This window comes from Apodemus sylvaticus, chromosome 6 (genome assembly GCF_947179515.1).
Source record: "Apodemus sylvaticus chromosome 6, mApoSyl1.1, whole genome shotgun sequence".
NCBI lineage: Eukaryota > Metazoa > Chordata > Mammalia > Rodentia > Muridae > Apodemus > Apodemus sylvaticus.
In genome coordinates, this window is record NC_067477.1 from 69,714,083 (window position 1) to 69,733,841 (window position 19,759).

Genomic DNA, 19,759 nt, shown 5'->3' on the forward strand with positions numbered 1-19,759 from the left:
CCTCTGTGCTATAAATTGTACCATGCACTGCTATTATCTTGATTTAAACAGTCTATTAACACTTAAAGAGATTGAAATAATAGGGAAAGCGCTTCTCATTTACTCAGTTATCATTTCCATGTTCTTTATTCCTCCGTGTGCATCCAGGTTTCTATTGGATGTAAGTTTTGCTTGGTTGATGGCTTTCCCTTAACCATTCTAGTAGTGTGAGTACGCTGGCAATGACTGCTTTCCCCATAGACATTTAGAACCTGTACTTCTTTTCCTTTCTGGAGGTCACTTGTTCTATTAGGAAAGTTCAGGTTATTTTCTTACATTGCTGCTTCACCTCCACATCCACCTTTTCTATCTCCTGATGTCCATTGCTTCTGACAAAGAGCTGACAGACACTCTTCTGAAACCCACCTCTCATCCCCCTCTAGCTCCCTGAAGATGCTGTTCTAGCACTGTCTTATCAACCTGATCTTGTCTGCATGTGACCAGGAAAAAATGTTTCGTGGTTAGAGAGTTCGGCTTGAGATAGCAGGGGAGTCATGGCAGTAGGAGCTTGAGGTGGAAGATCCCACTGTATCCAAAGCTAAGAAGCAGAGAGCACTGCTAGTGCTCATCTCACTTTATCCCAGCCTAGAGAATGGTTCTGCCCACAGTGGGTAGGTCTTCCCAGCTCAGATAACTCCAACTCAGATCACTTTCTATAAGTATGCCCAGAGGCCCAGTGGTGGTGGGGCATGCCTTTAATCCCAACACTTGGGAGGTAGAGGTAGGCGGATCTCTGGGTTAAAAGGCAGCCTGATCCAGAGAGGGCTCGAGAGATGCCCCAGGACAGCCAGGACTACACACAGAAGCTCTGTCTTGGGAAACAAAAGTATGTCCAGAGGCCCATTTCCCAGGTAACTTTAGATCCCCATCCAGTTCACAACTGAGATGACACATCACAACTCTGATTGCCTAATGTGACTGAACAAAAAAGAGAACTATTTCTAGCTTCATAGAAGTGCCACAAATTGTTCTCTTCATTTTTTCATTACTGTTCTGCTGGAGACCTCAGAGGATACTCTTGGTAGCTTGGGGCTTCCTGACTCTGGAGCCCTCTGCTTTCTGGCGCCCCGAAGACTTACAGTGAATATTGACCTCCTCAGATTTCATGCAGAGGCTGAAAGGTTCCTTGAACTGAGAAAATAGACCAAGGAGTCTGAGAAAGCCTTATTAGATAAGAAAAGAAGGGTAAAAGTTAGCGTATGAACGTTAAAGTATTCTTTTTTTTTCCTTTCTGCTTCTTTTTTTTAAATTTTTTTTATTCGATATAATTTATTTACATTTCAAATGATTTTCCCTTTTCTAGCCCCCCACTCCCCGAAAGTCCCTCAAGCCCCCTTCTCTCCCCCTGTCCTCCCACCCACCCCTTCCCACTTCCCTGTTCTGGTTTTGCCGAATACTGCTTCACTGAGTCTTTCCAGAACCAGGGGCCACTCCTCCTTTCTTCTTGTACCTCATTTGATGTGTGGATTATGTTTTGGGTATTCCAGTTTTCTAGGTTAATATCCACTTATTAGTGAGTTCATACCATGATTCACCTTTTGAGTCTGGGTTACCTCACTTAGTATGATGTTCTCTAGCTCCATCCATTTGCCTAAGAAGTTCATGAATTCATTGTTTCTAATGGCTGAATAGTACTCCATTGTGTAGATATACCACATTTTTTGCATCCACTCTTCTGTTGAGGGATACCTGGGTTCTTTCCAGCATCTGGCAATTATAAATAGGGCTGCTATGAACATAGTAGAGCATGTATCCTTATTACATGGTGGGGAATCCTCTGGGTATATGCCCAGGAGTGGTATAGCAGGATCTTCTGGAAGTGAGGTGCCCAGTTTTCGGAGGAACCGCCAGACTGATTTCCAGAGTGGTTGTACCACTTTGCAACCCCACCAGCAGTGGAGGAGTGTTCCTCTTTCTCCACACCCTCTCCAACACCTGCTGTCTCCTGAATTTTTAATCTTAGCCATTCTGACTGACTAGTGTAAGATGAAATCTCAAGGTTGTTTTGATTTGCATTTCCCTAATGACTAATGAAGTTGAGCATTTTTTAAGATGCTTCTCTGCCATCCGAAGTTCTTCAGGTGAGAATTCTTTGTTTAACTCTGTACCCATAGTTAAAATGGCCATTTTGCCAAAAGCAATCTACAGATTCAATGCAATACCCATCAAAATCCCAACTCAATTCTTCACAGAGTTAGAAAGAGCAATTATCAAATTCATCTGGAACAACAAAAAACCCAGGATAGCTAAAACTATTCTCAGCAACAAAAGAAAATCTGGGGGAATCAGTATCCATGACCTCAAGCAATACTACAGAGCAATAGTATTAAAAACTGCATGGAATTGGTACAGTGACAGGCAGGAGGATAAATGGAACAGGATTGAAGATCCAGAAATGAACCCACACACCTATGGCCACTTGATCCTCGACAAAGAGGCTGAAAACATCCAATGGAAAAAAGATAGCCTTTTCAACAAATGGTGCTGGTTCAACTGGAGGTCAGCATGCAGAAGAATGCGAATTGATCCATCCTTGTCTCCTTGTACTAAGCTCAAATCCAAATGGATCAAGGACCTCCACATAAAGCCAGACACTCTGAAGCTAATAGAAAAGAAACTGGGGAAGACCCTTGAGGACATCGGTATAGGGAGAAAGTTTCTGAACAGAACACCAATAGCGTATGCTCTAAGAGCAAGAATTGACAAATGGGACCTCATAAAATTACAAAGTTTCTGTAAGGCAAAGGACACCATCAAGAGGACAAATCGGCAACCAACAAATTGGGAAAAGATCTTCACCAATCCTACATCAGATAGAGGGCTAATATCCAATATATATAAAGAACTCAAGAAGTTAGACTCCAGAAAACCGAACGTTAAAATATTCTTACAGAAATAAAATTATTCCCAAGGCATGACTCTCAGAAATACACTGATTTCTTTTGTAAAAGATGAAAACTTAGAATGTGTATAGTATATACCAATGCCTGAATGAGAGAAATTTACTAAACAAAGTTATGTCTTCACTTATCCAGCATATATTCAGCCTATGGCCTATATATGCAAAATATATGGCAAGTTTTGGAAATATAGCAGTAGAAATCAGGAAATAGAAGGGAGTAGAGGCATATGATGGACAGGTAAACAGGTCACTTGCAGACCTTTGATCTTTGGCAAAGGTCATCTTTTGTATTATCGAAATACTTGTATGATCATAAAAGCAACCTCTACTCCCCACTCAACTGCAGGGCCTAGAAGCAAAGAAACACCCCCAGAATAACAATCCCCTGAGTTGTTAGCCCCAGGCCAGTCGCCACCTTTCCACTCCTTACCTGGGAATAACTTTCAGGTTATTTTATCGTAAACATTCTCATACCTTCGTCATTCCAAATCACCTAATTAGGAGAGACTCTTTGCAATTTATGTAACCTCTCTCTAGCCGCTGAAGTTTCCAAGAAGCAACCTGCCTTTACAATAGATGTAGGCAAAATAATCCAGAGGACTGGGAGATGCCTTGGCAGATAAGATGTTTTCTGTGCAAGCAACAGGACCAGAGTTCAGATCCCCACCACGCATGTACCAGCCCGGCATGCCTACAACTCTAGTACTGTGAGGAACAGAAAGAGAAGGATGGATCACTGACAGCCAGCTTAGCCACAGGATCTGTGAGACTCTGTATCAAGGGAATAAGAGAGTGACAGAGTAGGACATGTCTTTCTCTGGCCTCCCCACGAGAGCATGCTCACTGGCACACACACATACACATGCACAAACCCTCATATATCACACTCAACATTACTTGCTACCCCCCCACACACACATGCACACACACATGCACACACACACGCACTTGTGCTATCTTAATCATATGACTCAAATAAATCCTGAAAGAGAATTACTTGTCTTTGCTCAACCAGTTGAATACTCCAAAATGCCACTAGTGCTTAATCAAGTCACATTATCATCATTGCAAAGTAGAGAAAGAATAACAACCTCTTTTGCCTTTACAAACTTTACCAAGAAGAAGAGGGAGGGATGAGGGAGGGAGGACAGGAAGGAGAGAGGGAGGGAGGAAGGGAGGAAGGGAGGAAAGAGGCAGGGGGGCAAAGAAGAAAAGATGTTAGCTAAACAGCTTTAGAACAAAAACATTATTTCAAGAAAAATATATCACATTATGTTGACTCTGATTACTGATAAGAATTTGGAGAACTTAAGAAAGTTAACTTCAGCTAAGAGCAATTGAACAGAACTGTTGAAAGAAATTACCTCCTAGACTCAGCATAGCTACAAAGGCAAAAGGGGTGGGGCTTGTAAGTCGAATGATTCACTGTCTTCCTACCCCAAGTCCTCAACATAAAACATTCCAGAAAGTAAATCCTATTGCTTTGTTAAGAATAGAATTTATATGTGAAACTATTTTCAGTGACAAGATTTTATTATTATTATTATTATTATTATTATTATTATATATTTTTATTTTCTATATTCTTTGTTTACCTTCCAAATGATTTCCCTTTTCCCAGTTCCCCCCTCCCCATATGTCCCATAAATCTTCTTCTCTCCATACATTCTCCAATCACCTCTCTCTTTTTTCTCTGTCCTGATACTCCCTTCCAATGCTAGGTCAATCTTTTCCAGGATCAGGACCCTCTCCTTACTTCTTCATAGGAGTCATTTGTTATGCTAATTGTGCCTTGGGTATTCAAAGCTTCTGGGCTAATTAATATCCGCTTATCAGAGATTGCATTCCATGTGTATTCTTTTGTGATTGGGTTACCTCACTTAAGATGATATTTTCCAGATCCAACCATTTGCCTAAAAATTTTGCGAATCCATTGTTTTTAATTGCTGAGTAGTATTCCATTGTGTAAATATACTACATTTTCTGTATCCATTCCTCCACTGAGGGATATCTGGGTTATTTCCAGCTTCTGGCTATTATAAATAAGGCTATGAATATAATGGAACATGTGTCTTTATTGCATGCCGGGGAATCCTTTGGGTATATGCCCAGGAGAGGTATAGTATGGTCCTCCAGAAGTGTCATGTCCAGTTTTCTGAGACAATATCATTTGCAATGACAAAATTTTTATATTGGCTTTGGGTATATGCCCAGGAGAGGTATAGTATGGTCCTCCAGAAGTGTCATGTCCAGTTTTCTGAGACAATATCATTTGCAATGACAAAATTTTTATATTGGCTTTCCTTCTTTTCATTCTGAACTTTCCATGTCAAGGTGAAACACACACACACACACACACACACCTATATATATATATATATATATATATATATATATATATATCCCACTCTATATATGTATTTCATTTAGGTAAGTCAAATGTGAAAATTGGCCCTATAACTAATCAACACTGATGTCAAGGTCATTTCAGAAATATAATCTTTTCAATGACTATTTCTCCTTCTATAAATATGAAGGCTTTCAGAGAAAGTGTGTATTCTATATTATAATAAAACAACTACTTTTACATGATTCTTTCTCTTAGTAACTGCTTAAATCTGCACTCTCAAATCTGGCAAATTGTTAATGGTAATGACTACCCCCTGTTATGAATACTGCATTAAACCCTAGGAAGAAATTTGACAGCTCTCAGTAATCCATCAGAAGACACCCGAAGCAGGACCAGTGGGGACAGGTGTACAGATGGTGTCATCTCCTCATTAAAGGGACAGATAAACAACAGATATTCGGCAATGACACTGCACACAGAACATGCACACTGCTCCACACACTCAGAGCATTAAGATACTTCCTACCAAAAATTATTCTTGGAGGATTTTGTGCTTTGTGAATATGTTTGGTGAAGGAATAAATAAAAGAATTACTAACCTTAGTGGTAACCTTAGCCAACATATGCATGTTACTTTTTTCAAAAGACAATGAGATACGCTAAAATGTGTGTCAGTAAAGTCAGTAACTGTCTGTGTTACAATGAATGGAGCTTTTGGTTAGTGCATAGTCATGCCATTGGTGTTCAAGGAAGTGTATATGATGAATGTATTGCCCAAACCCTAGGGGTATGTGTTTGTCAAAAAGAGAGCTGATTCTGATGGGAGAAGACACTCACGGATTCTTTCCCCATCTTCTTTCGTAACCGTGTTTGCCACTGGACAGCTTGCATGACGATGGCTTCCCACCTTCTTTCGAGGTTCACAATGATCAGCTGCATGGGCTGGTGATCTGCGTTCAGGTTGCAGGTGTCCCGGTCATCCAGAAGGTGCTGGCACAACCTCAGAATGGAGGCCACTCCTCGGCGCCGTTGCTTGATCTCATGACAGAGCGACTGCAACGCAAAGAAAGACCAGTTTGTGTGTGTTTGTAGGACTGACTTTCTGACACCATGATGTGAGTATTCCCACCATAATTTCACATTGTAGAGATAAGCTCAGCTTCTAACACTAGGATAAGGAAAGGAACCCACAGTTTCCTTGAGATTGGGGACCTACAATACATAGCTGATGAATGCTAGAGATTTTAGGGCCTTCTGTGCCCTCTTTCCCTTTCCAAACTAGAAGATTAGGAATGTGATGGCTCAAATATCATTGGCCCAGGGAGTGACCCTATTAGGGGGTGTGGCCTTGTTGGAGTAGGTGTGTCACTGTGGGTGTGAGCTTAAGACCCTCACCCTAGTTGCCTGGAAGTCAGTCTTCTACTAGCAGCCTTCAGAAGAAGATATAGAACTCTCAGCTCCTCCCGCACCATATCTGCTTGGATGCTGCCATGTTTCTGCCTTGATGACACTGGACTGAACCTCTAAGCCTGTAAGCCAACCCCAGTGTTGTCTTTTATAAAACTTGCATTGGTCATGGTGTCTGCTCACAGCAGTAAAACCCTAACTAAGACAGACACTTTGGTATTAATAGTTCCTCACATAGTGAAAAAAATCATTTAAGTTCTATGAATTCTAGTCAAAGAAACTGAAGGGCATTGTTTCAAGGTCAAAAGAAACACAACAAGTAGAAAATCCTCCCCCAAATGTAATCATGCTTCTACATTTATCCTTAGATTCTTTGGAGGGAAAAAGCTCAGTATTTCATTGGCAAAAATAAATAATATTGCAAAGAATCTTCATATGCAAACTCCATTATCTAAAAAACAAAAACAAAAAACCCACTGGGCAATATTTCTCTTCCAATGCTTGATTAACAAAGCAATAATGTTCTTAAAACAGAAATCAAGATACTGAATTATTCCTGCACAGTTTGCTGTTTTCTCTGCTTCTTTTAATAGTCATTCACACTATTTAAAAAGGATATGCATGCATGCATCAAAATAGCATTTTGTCCCCGCCAAGCATTTTTATTGCTACACTGACCCTAAGCTGAACAATTGAAACAAAATAGTGGGTACACATGTCTAAAAATATTATATCCTTTCCTTGCCTACGGATAGTATGTAAGTGATATTCTAATTCAAAGCCTTCAGGAGAAATGATGATTATACCCACAAACATCACTGAATTACTAATCTCCCTCTACCGCCACAATTGGACGGTTCTAACAGTTAACAGATTGCTTATTAATCAACAAGGGTAAACAAGACAATGCAATTTCATTTAGTGTGAGGGTTTTAATGCCTGAAAGTATTTGTGCTTAAAATGTTAATCTAGATAAGGCTTCATTAGAAGAAGTCTTAAAATGATTAAATGCTGTTCACTGAATTGTGTGTGGAGTAGAGCAGTCGATCAGCAGGTGGACATTTGATACAGATGTTCCACTTACGGATATAATGCATGCTATATCCATTTAAATGACCCTAACTCAGTAATAGCTGGAATTCTATTATTTCTGTAATGAGAGAACCTGTACCTTTAATATTTCTGAATTTTAAATAAGGTGAGTGACAAATTCCCAAACCTCTATTTATGGCAAAATATGACTAGGAATTTTATTATTCACATCTTACCAGTACAGCTGTTTCAGTTAGGTTTCTTGAACTAATCCTTATTTATTTTCCCAGGGTACATTGCTATTTTCCTATATAACTCCTGATACCACCCTGGGTCTGACAAATTCCTTTATGGGTGCTATTCACCAGTTCAGTGCTGAGGAGAGGAAACCCCTTGACAAGCAAAGGCAAACTCAGAGCCCAGGAAAGCAATAATAGTGTCTCCCTCTCCTATAGCAGTTCTCCTAACTACTTCCTCAACTCCCAGACCTGCCCCACCATGAAACATGCACACATGTATACACGTATACACACACAAATATGCATGCACATGTACGTGTGCACACTTACTTCAACTTACTGTCTTAATATACAACTGTTAAATCATCCACATGATGAAGGCCACCTAATGCCTGCCAAATTTGGGCTCAATATTGAATAATGAAAGAAAGTAGCATGGTTATAGCCAATTGAAATTGCTTCAAAGGAGACTTACAGGTGTGAATATTAATGACTTGGGGGTTTGATCTGTAGATGCTAAAAGAAAAGGACTAAGAAAAATAAGGAAATGTTTTTATGGAATTGGATTCTGCAAACCTCTCCTTAAAGTTAAGTAGAACAATATAAATATCATAAATTATGTAAAATAACATAAATAAATATAATAAACTGCATATCTATAAGCCAACAAAAAGTCTCAAAGTTTTTAGCTGATGGAAAAAAATCACAATGAACAGCACTGTAGGTGCACAGCATTAGCTCAGGCCACATGTGCAGTGCACAGCATTAGCTCAGGTCACGTGTGCAGTGCACAGCATTAGCTCAGACCACATGTGCAGTGCACAGCATTAGCTCAGGCCACGTGTGCAGTGCACAGCATTAGCTCAGACCACGTGTGCAGTGCACAGCATTAGCTCAGGCCACGTGTGCAGTACACAGCATTAGCTCAGACCACGTGTGCAGTGCACAGCATTAGCTCAGGCCACTGTGCAGTGCACAGCATTAGCTCAGGCCACGTGTGCAGTGCACAGCATTAGCTCAGGCCACGTGTGCAGTGCACAGCATTAGCTCAGGCCACGTGTGCAGTGCACAGCATTAGCTCAGACCACGTGTGCAGTGCACAGCATTAGCTCAGGCCACGTGTGCAGTGCACAGCATTAGCTCAGGCCACGTGTGCAGTGCACAGCATTAGCTCAGGCCACGTGTGCAGTGCACAGCATTAGCTCAGACCACTTGTGCAGTGCACAGCATTAGCTCAGGCCACTTGTGCAGTGCACAGCATTAGCTCAGACCACGTGTGCAGTGCACAGCATTAGCTCAGGCCACGTGTGCAGTGCATAGCATTAGCTCAGGCCACGTGTGCAGTGCACAGCATTAGCTCAGACCACATGTGCAGTGCACAGCATTAGCTCAGACCACTTGTGCAGTGCACAGCATTAGCTCAGGCCTCATGTGCAGTGCACAGCATTAGCTCAGACCACGTGTGCAGTGCACAGCATTAGCTCAGGCCATGTGTGCAGTGCACAGCATTAGCTCAGGCCACGTGTGCAAAGCATCGAGATGAGTCTCATGCACCTCACAAAGTCCTCAAATATGCTAATGCAATAAATTTTCATGAAGATTATTGACCATGATGCTCTGAACGTGACCAGAATGCATTGAATATCTACAAATCCAGTGAATCTGCATCTCTAGCTTAATGCAGACAAGTTAAGATAAACACATTTCCTTCAAAACTACAAAAGCAAGGGTAAGGAGATAGATCAGAGCTCTTACTTTGCAAGATCAAAATCCTGAGTTCAAATCCCTACCATCCAATTAAAGGTCAGACACCTGATGTCCTCTTCTGGTGTCCATGTGGAAGCACACGAGTGTACACGCCCTCATGATGACATACACTCACGATACACACACACCACATACAAATCGTGTTCTAAAAATTTAAACTAAAGCATCAGGTAGTGTTAACATTTACAATCTGATTTTTTTCGCCTTTACAATTATGCAGCTTTCACTTTAAATATCTAAAGGGTTTAGTGTACATTCTAAATTAATTTTTTTATGTGTGAAGTGTTCAAAAGAGAACGAACATAGAGACTTTTCATACCTAACATTTTTTTCAATATTCCTTTATACCTAGATACAGTTGATAACATTCTCCTACATAAATGTGTTACCCTGACAACCATCAAAATATATTTATTTGTAAATCACACATACTAAATAAAATCAGTAGTTTGCTGGCTACATTTTTTAGAATCTGTATTCCACATTATTTTTTTATAACAAACTGAGATACACATTCTCCATATGTACTGAGAAATGTTAAATATAACTAATGGGAACAAATGATTATTATTATCTTTTGCCTGGGTTTTTAGAGAAATATACTTTGAAAACTACAGCTAAGTAATTAAGGCACAGAATAAGACAAACGTCCTCAAATCTGTAATGCATATTCTACTTTCTGAGCCTCCTAATGGAGGACTGCACGTTGGCCAAGCCACCGCTCCTTCTGTCAAGGAGTTGAGAGTCTAGTGAGATGAAGTACATACGATACCAGTGTGTGTGTGTGTGTGTGTGTGTGTGTGTGTGTGTGTGTGTGTGAGAGAGAGAGAGAGAGAGAGAGAGAGAGAGAGAGAGAGACAGAGAGAGAGAAACAGAGAGATAGACAAAGAAAGAGACAGAGAGGGAGAAACACACACAGAGGACAAGGGACAGACAGACAGAGAGACAGAAATGAAATGAAGTGTGTGCAAGCAGGTTGCTACTGGGAGTTCATGCATTGTTAAGGAAATGGTGGGAACCTGGTGGGACAAGAGGAGTGATGGAGTAACAGGGTAGAGAGCCCCAAGGCATGTTATAGCTGCATGGCCTTAGATGGTGATGAGTGCTTACTGTGTTAGGGGAGACAGTGATGACGTAACTGGGGAAGGTGAAAGGGCACAGAACCCTGTGGAGTGCTTGTCAGTGCAGCGATCACATCGACTCTGCAGCATGTTCCAATGAGGCCGCACTGGTGTGGATGCACAGCCAGATGGCCTTTGTGAAGGAGAGAGTAAGAAGAGGCCGGGGAGCAGTTTTTAAATGTGATTTTCAGCATGTCCAACAAAGGGATTCCACATGCTTTATACTTCTGCACCAGCCCTTCCTTATCAGTACCTGACTGTCACCCCTCACAGGACTGTCAGGATACAGACCAGAATGCTCCTCTCAAATCTCCATCTCTCCTATTTATTTTTTTAAAGTTTCCACCAAGTTTTGTCATGTTTGTAAAAGGACAGATATGTAATAAGCATGAAAAGATATAATGATGATGATGATGATGATGATGATGATAATGATGATAAAAAACTTTCATGGTTTAAGATTGAGAAGTGACTCCCTTTTCTTTAAAATGGCCAGATGAATGTATTTGTTTGGGGTTACATTATAAAAAAAAATATAAATAAGCAAATGGCAGCTTTTTTCCTACTCATCAACTGCAGCATTGGAGGGAAGGCACTCAATGCCGCCGCTCCATTCTCACTGTGTACAACATTTGCTTAAATGAAAACATGTCGCATAAAAAGAACCGTTTACTTGAAGATACACCTTTGTGGTGTCAAACAAGTATTCTCTACCTCACAAAGGCCACCCAGAGACTGCCCTACCTAGGGATTCACCTATAAACAGTCACAAAACCCCAATGCTACTACGGTCGACAGGGAGTGTATACCAAAAGGAGTATGGCATGGTTGTCTCTGGAGGGGCCTTGCTAGAGCCTTACAAATACAGAGGCAGATGCTAGCAGCCAACCATTGGACTGGGCATGGGGGTCCCCAATGGAGGAGCTGAAGGATTTATAGTCCCAGGGAAAGAACAATGATTTCAGCCACCCAGATGCCCTAGGACTCCCAGGGACTAATCCATCAACCAAGGGGTACACAAGGTTCCAGCCAAAAATGTGGCAGAGGAATGCCTTGTTGGACATCAGTGGGAGGAGTGGTCCTTGGTCAGGTAAAGGCTCAATAGATGTCCCAACAAAGGGAACTCAAGTGGGGGGGGGAGGGATGGGTTGGGTGGAGGGTCATATATATGGAGGCAGGGGAGGGAGAAGGGGCTGGGGGTCTTTGGGGAGGGTGGAAATCAGAAAGGTTTTACCATTGGCAATGTAAATGAAGATGATATTCAATTTAAAAAATAAAATGCAAATGAATGAAAACAAATGCACACTAAAAGAACAAGTATTATCACAAGGAACTATTATATTAAAACATATGCTAACTAAAGAAATGAAAGGGGAAGATAAAGAGTCTAAAAATACCCCAAACTAAGAATATTGAACACAGAGAAGCAAATACAACTGGGAGAACTCTAAAGCATGTCATCTCCAGGATCTCTCACACTGTTTTTTTGTTCAACACGTTAACTCTACTGGTTAGGTCAACATGAGGTATGTATGGGGATGCTGGATCACGTGTTAAAACAAAGCTATGAAGCAGTCAGTGCTGGTTATAAAGGCAAACATTACTTCGCCTTCTATACCGATAAACTGTTGGACAAAATGTAGTATCCTCTGTAAGGACAAGCTCAGGAATGAGGGAATGACCCACATATATGACACGTGGCTGCCTTCAACCCAGTGTGACTGAAGCAACAGAATGTGAAAATGACAGCCACACACAGGCGTGCTCTAGGTTAAATGGCACCAAGACAGAAGATCTCCTTTTGACATTTTCCTATACTTCTGCCTATGTTATATTTTTGGATACTTTAGGTTTTACCATTTTGACTTCATGGGGTGGTAATTTTCATCCTATTTGCTATATTTAGGATTGTTTTCCAGAACAGAGTCTTCAGAGTGTGGTCCCCAGATCCAGGACTATTTGTATCTTCTAGGAACTTAGAACTGCAAATTCTTCCCTGCACATAACCCCAGATAGTCAGGAGGCTGAGGCGAGGGGATAGTAAGCTTAGGGTCATCCTGAGTAAACAATAAATTGTAGTGCACCTGGAGCTACATGGTTAGGTAGCATCTCAAGGAAGGAAATAAAATGAAGCTAGCCTACAGATTCCTTGGTGGTGTTCACATGTTTATGAACCAGGAATTCTCTGTGAGCTTCAACCTAAGAAAGCCTGACAACTGATTGCAACCTAAAGTTTGAAAACACGATTATATACAAAGCAGATTAAACTTTACAAATTAGAGATGCCACTTGAGCAGATTGTTTTTAGAAACATAAAAACACAAGTCTAAATTGCTATTTAAACATAGAGTGTGGATCTCTGCTGCAGAAGAAGCTTTTGGCTGCATGATTCTAGATCAACATTGGAGAGGAAAGTTTAGCAAAGTCCGTATGAACGATGCTATTACAGCAGTAAGCACTTGATGGGTTTCATTTATGTGCCAAACATTGTACTGTCCATTACAGGATTAACAGTGGAGGATGCCAGGTGTGTAACAAGATGCAGTACCTCCTAGGAGCTTATAATGCGGCTGGTTCTTCAAAGGAAGGGATATAAACACAAGGCCAAGGTTGCTGATAATGCCTAACTTAAGGAGAAGTTGTAAGACTCGTGAGGCCGTGACTCCCGTGTACTGTATTATCTGTCACTCAGTGCTGGCTGGCACTTGGCCTGGGGAACAAGAAAAGTCACCATCGGCTGGAAGAGGCTCAGCAGGAGTCACAGGACTAGAATGCAGCTTCTGAATGTTGGAAAGGATTGGCATTATAGAAGAAAAGTTGAAAATCACAAATGTGACCATGGTTTCTACAATCTAGGAGTTGATGAGGAGTATGATGGTAATAATTACTAAGTTTGCCATCCACCCACCCACCCGTGAACTTCCTCTGTGGCAAGAGCCTTTGCCAGTGATAAAAACAGCAGTATACAAGGTGAATACTTTTTTGCTTTCATATAATTTACATTCTAATTTTCTGTGTGTGGATGGAAGAGGCTAGAAATAAATGCAAACACAAAATTATCATGTAACAAGAACTGTGGAATAAAATAGGCAATATGTTAGACCCGATCATCAATAAAGCCTCTCTGAGAAGATACCTTGTAATAAGTTCAGCTATAAAATCAAAGTGTAATTTAATGTTCTGATATTGTAAGACTTGAGATAATGTCTAAATCAAGAGTACTTTGTGTCATAAAAGACTTATTTGGTGCCTGGTAAGATGGCACCTCCAGTACAAGCCTGAAGATCTGTATTAAATTCTGGAACCCGTGGTGAAAATAGAGAACCCAGTCCCAAAGCTATCCTCTGACATCCACATCTGTGCCTTGACATGAGCCTACCACTCACATTCACACACACACTACACACACACACACACACATACACATTCACACACACACTACACACACACACACACATACACACACACACACACAATCATACTCGCACACGCACACACACACTCACACAGACATCACAAACAATACACTATCATGCACTGACAATAAATGAAAACATTAAGCTTGTTTTTAAGATTAAGAAGAGAGTTTAAAACTTGGAAACTTACAAAGTTTCCAAAGTAAGTTACATAGTAAGTGAAGGACATTGGTAAGTGCAAAATCAGCACTTTATATTTCTAAGGTAATAGCTAAAATGTCTACTGGGATGGAATTACTGACAGAGACCTACAGACGTCATTCGACAGATCAGACATTTTCTCTAGGGGAAAAATAATGCAGTCTGACTTTAATCAAGGCCTCGTACTTCTAGAAATACTGCAACACATCAAGAGAAAAGAATATGGAGAAGCCTGAATCTGAAAGAAGAACGGGGACAAATGTGGCGAATGATGACTACTGGTTGAATGTAATGTTGCAGATGCCATTCCTATGTGTCTTATGAAATTGTCACCGACAACTCTGATGCAGCGACACAAAAGTAGAAGGCCTGGCATACAAAAGATGATGACCCCATCCTGCACCAAAGTTAGCCCTGCTCACCATCCATATCCGGATAAACACAAAATAAAAACAGTGCCCTATGGTCCTCAACAGCTTTATCCATACTCATTTGAACATAAACTAATAATCATTAGCATTTCTCAATTGTTTACATTCTTTACAGTATCTTATAGGTTGTTTTCCCCAATCCCATATAGCACTGACTAATTTATTGTGTGCATTTTTTCTTTTTGTTTTTCTTTTTTTTTTTAAAGTTTATTTATTTACTATTTGTAAGTACACTGTAGCTGTCTTCAGACACAACAGAAGAGTGCATCAGATCTCATTACAGATGGTTTTGAGCCACCATGTGGTTGTTGGGATTTGAACTCAGGACCTCTGGAAGAGCAGCCAGTGCTCTTAACCGCAGAGCCATCTCTCCAGTCCCTATTGTGTGCATTTTAAGTATCCAACACATACTCTCTGTCTGTCTGTCTGACTGTCTCTGTCTCTGTCTGTCTGCTGTCTGTCTCTCTCTCTCTCTCTCTCTCTCTCTCTCTCTCTCTCTCTCTGTGTGTGTGTGTGTGTGTGTGTGTGTGTGTGTGTGTGTGCCACTATTTGTGTGTGGAGGTCTAAGAACAACTTGCAGGAGTCAGTTTTTCCTTCTGCCACGTCTGTTTAAGGGGATTGCACTCTGATCACCAGGCTTGACAACAAGCCCTTTCAGTCAGCTAGGAGGAATTCAAAAGGGATTTAGGAAAAACACTGACATTTCAGAAGAAAGCTTGATTGCTTGTAAGATCATTACATTAACTTTTAAAATCTCTGTATTTCCAAACTGTCCTGCTCTGGGCTTTTAACCAGAAGTGGCTATAAGCATAAAGCTAGCATTAAGAGAGCCAACAACCTCAATCCTTTAGAAGTTCAACCTTTTACTTTTTTGGAAGCCCTTAAAACATATAAAAATGTGTAAAATATATTTGAATCTAGGATGGTTTTGGTAGCATAGATGGAAAAATACACATTATTAATTAAACAAATATGCATAAATTGCTTATTATAATGCATATTGTTTTAAGTGTCTGAGATTCACAAGTGAACCAAGTAGACAAATCCTTCTTGTTTCTTGAACTTCATATTCCATTTCATAGTGAGAGTACTTCCTTTTCTGAGGAAGATATATATTACACAAAGGATAAAGGAGAGACTAAACAAAGATAGAAAATGTCCTTTAGATAAATGATTGTCAACATTCATAAAGGGTCAAGAGTTCTTTGAGTCCTGACAGCTCCATTCTGGCCAAATGTCTGCAAATGAGAATTTACATCCTAGAAGGATAAATAATTATTCAAAGTAATTATTCAAAGTAGGCAAAATTTAAAGCATTGCAAATGGCATGTGACTGATGATTTACATATTTTAAATAAAATAAAATAAATGATATCTGGGTATTTTAACTAATTCCAAATTTCTAAAACAATGTTAGCTAATATGGAGAGCCAAGCACAGTTTGCAAACTCTGGGACTCGATCTATACTGAAGCTAAATATTCTATAAGCATGCAGTGGAGTGCAAAAAATAGCAATTGAAAAATGACATGATTAAATGGCACGACATGCAATCATTTGCTCTCAATTATATCAATGTATCTTCTTCACTTCTGGGAGGCAGGCAGAAATATTGTTTTTTAAATGCCTCTATTAAATTGGTCACCAATAATAAAATAGATGAGAGTCCTAATAAAGCTCATTTACATAACATACATCACACACCACAAAACTCTTCTCACCAAACAGTTCTCCTCATAGATTTTTCTTCTGCTTGTCACAAGTCTTTGCTACATTAGCAAATTTTAAAAGCATAATACTGCCTTCAGGATCATTTGTAGAAAAATGTTTATGAAACTTTTCTAGTTAACCCTTGGCAGGATCCTTATTGCTAATTATGGAAAAGGTATTGATATAATATCTTGGCTGTCACATTCAATTATGGTGATGGAAGAAGCAGAGCCTTGGTCTGACATTTTGGAAATATCATCTAATTGCAAGTCAGAAACAGAGAATGACAGTTTTAAGTAGATTATAACTCCTTTCAAAATAGCAAAGTGGTTTGTTTAATATAAAGCTAGATTTTAAAAATAGTACTAAAGTCTCCCAAATTAACTCGCCAAGCACATCTCTACCAGCTCCTTGGAGAGGAGCTGGGTGGCTTGCCCAAGGAGTGTTGAAATTATGTACGATAATTTAAGATTCAGATACTGAATCACATCTCAGAACCATATAAAATAAAAGTATTTTCAGTAACTACTTTTATTTTTAAGAAAATCCACCTCCCTTCTGTTCTTTCACTTGCCCAGTAGAAAAGCCAGGGGTAGCCTTCTATCCAGGGTCTGGCTTTCCAACCTGAAAATGACCCCAAGTGGCCTTGCTATCTAGCATGCTTACTAATCAGTCTGAATCATTTAGGGTTACCAGGGGATATTATTACTGCTGTAACTTCCTGAAGACCCTTAGATGGGGGGTGTTACTAAGTCTTAAACAAATATGTATAGTTATATTTAATAAATCATATTTTCATGTCATAAAACATTAATTTTAGTTAGAAGTGACCATCTTTATTCCTCTTAATGTTTTAGTTATAGATCAAAATAATTCAAGAGTTCCACAAAATGCTAACCCCCACTGTGTTATACGACAAACGCTGCTGTTGTTTTTCCTATGTGGCATTCTTTAATTTCTTTGTTACTTTCTTTACACTAGGTTAAGTACTTTTTAAATATGTTTGTTTTTAGAATAAAATTCAGTAGTTGTGTATTTAGTTCATATTCACATGTAATTAGTAATATGTTATAAACCTCCATTTCTAAATTAAAAACACTATTAAAATTCTAGACGTATAAAACAATATGAAGATTAAGTTACTCTAAAGGAAACTGTAATAGCTTACAGATTGCCTGTATCATTACTAAAAATGCTAGTATCTATTACAGAGTCTCCCTGGAATAAGGAATGCACTTTTGGCAATAATCTTTTAAAAACATGTCCATTATTGTTAAGATGCTAAACTATTCTGCAATTATAGAAAGGAAACTTTTAGCAATCAGGGGGGAGAGAGCAGGGTGTAGATGAAACTTAGCCATTAGAACACCAGACACATTCCCACAGCCGTTCTTTTGTAAGCAGAGAAGGAGTAATTATAATAGATTTTTACATAATTGTATTTTGAAATTTATTTACAATGCCCACCGAGGCTCCCTGTCATATTGATTCCATGGGAAACATTTTAGGCAGTTCTGGATGGATGGAGGTGGCTTTCTTCTCTCATTGTCTTTTGGTCCCAGCTACATGAAATCATCTCTTCTTTTTAATGGATCTTTACATCAAAGGATCCCCAAGGCAGTCTAGAGGGGAAGGAGGAAAGAATGCTATGTGGCAAGTGACCCGACAATATACACCTATTTAGCAAAGTCTGTGACAGAGAGGGTCATCATAGAGGCCATACCTAAAGAATGACATAGTGTCAAGGAGGAAAACTGGCAAACACGTGGGCCACGCGAGCCAAGAGGCATTCTTAGGGAGAACATGCAACGCACCGGACACAGGAGAGACAGATTGGGCGGTTTCCTTGTGTGTCTTGCTTAACCCCAAGGCACAGTGCTTTCCTTCCTCCTTACGCTTCCATCCATACGATAGTTGGCTATCCACTACCCCTCCCTGTATCAAGCCCTACATTTTAGATTGTAATGATGCTTCTCATGAAGACACCCCTTGGTCTCACCATAGACTTGATGTTACTTGAAATACAACATCTAAAAAATTAATGTTTTAGAAAAGCAGTCTTATTATTCCAGACTGGTGGGGAATGAAGGGATATAAGCACTCCATGGTAAAATGACAAAGAAGGAAGAGAAGATCTGGGGAAGCACTAACAAAGAGAAAGTTGTGCAGGGGAGAAAAAAAATTCCACAATGGAAAAGCTCTTCTTTACCCTCTATTCCTCTTTGGTCTACAGACACAGAGGTAGAGACAGCATCATTAAACTCCAGACCCCACGTTTATTCTTAGCACATCTAAACAGAACTTCCAAGCGAGTTTGGACTACTTATAATTTGCTTCTTAGCTTTTTCCTTTGTATCTGAGGTAGAAACCCAGTGTATTTTAAAAAAACTTTTAATGGGTTTAATCCAATTTTCAGTATCCTCAGAAACTTAGAAATATCAACTGCATTCTTGAGATCATTTAGAAATATTTAACTTATAAGTAAAACCAAACTGGCTTCCTTTATTATATATAAGATGGCAGAGAGAGCTAACTTGTAAATTACTATGATTTATTAGTTTAAAACATCTCAAAACCTCGTGAAAAGAAAATGTAAGAACTGCATTATTTACCTTAACAGCCAAAACAAAATAGAGTCCAGAAACCTCTGTTAAATAAAACTAGGCTTTTTTTTTTTAAGGAATCTACTTTCTTATCTTCTGGGAAGAGGTACCACATATCTTTTCTACGTGCTTCTCCAAGGAGAACCATATATACAGGGTATGTTTTCCAAATACAGTGAGAGATACTATTCCATTTTGACATATTAGCAGCAAGAAAGAGCATAAGTTGTCTAACCACAAAGGAGGGATTAGTTTAACATTTGAAAAGCCATTTGGAATGAAGAAGAATGAGAATAGTCTGGGTTCAACAAAAAACAGTTTTGTCACCTTAAGTAAATTCCAAAATATACCCACACCATAGTCTTCCTCTGAAAGTAAACTATCTTTTACCTTCTAACATATTCTGGCACCAGATATTATATAAGTTTATACTTAGGAAAAATATACTATGGTGGCCTCTTTGAAAATATTGTAAATTAAACTTTGAATATCTATTAAATAAGTTACATGGTAGCTGTCATCTTTCATGAGGAATCATAGAA

General features: G+C 39.6%; 1 protein-coding gene across 1 annotated transcript in view; it reads right to left on the reverse strand.

Annotated features, from left to right (window-relative positions):
* Akap6 (A-kinase anchoring protein 6) overlaps nucleotides 1-19,759 on the reverse strand; it is a 282,310-nt gene that overhangs the window by 37,615 nt on the left and 224,936 nt on the right. The window contains exon 11 of the mRNA XM_052185864.1: nucleotides 6,129-6,344. Within this exon, the coding sequence (XP_052041824.1) occupies nucleotides 6,129-6,344 (216 nt within the window). The remainder of the gene's footprint in view (nucleotides 1-6,128; nucleotides 6,345-19,759) is intronic.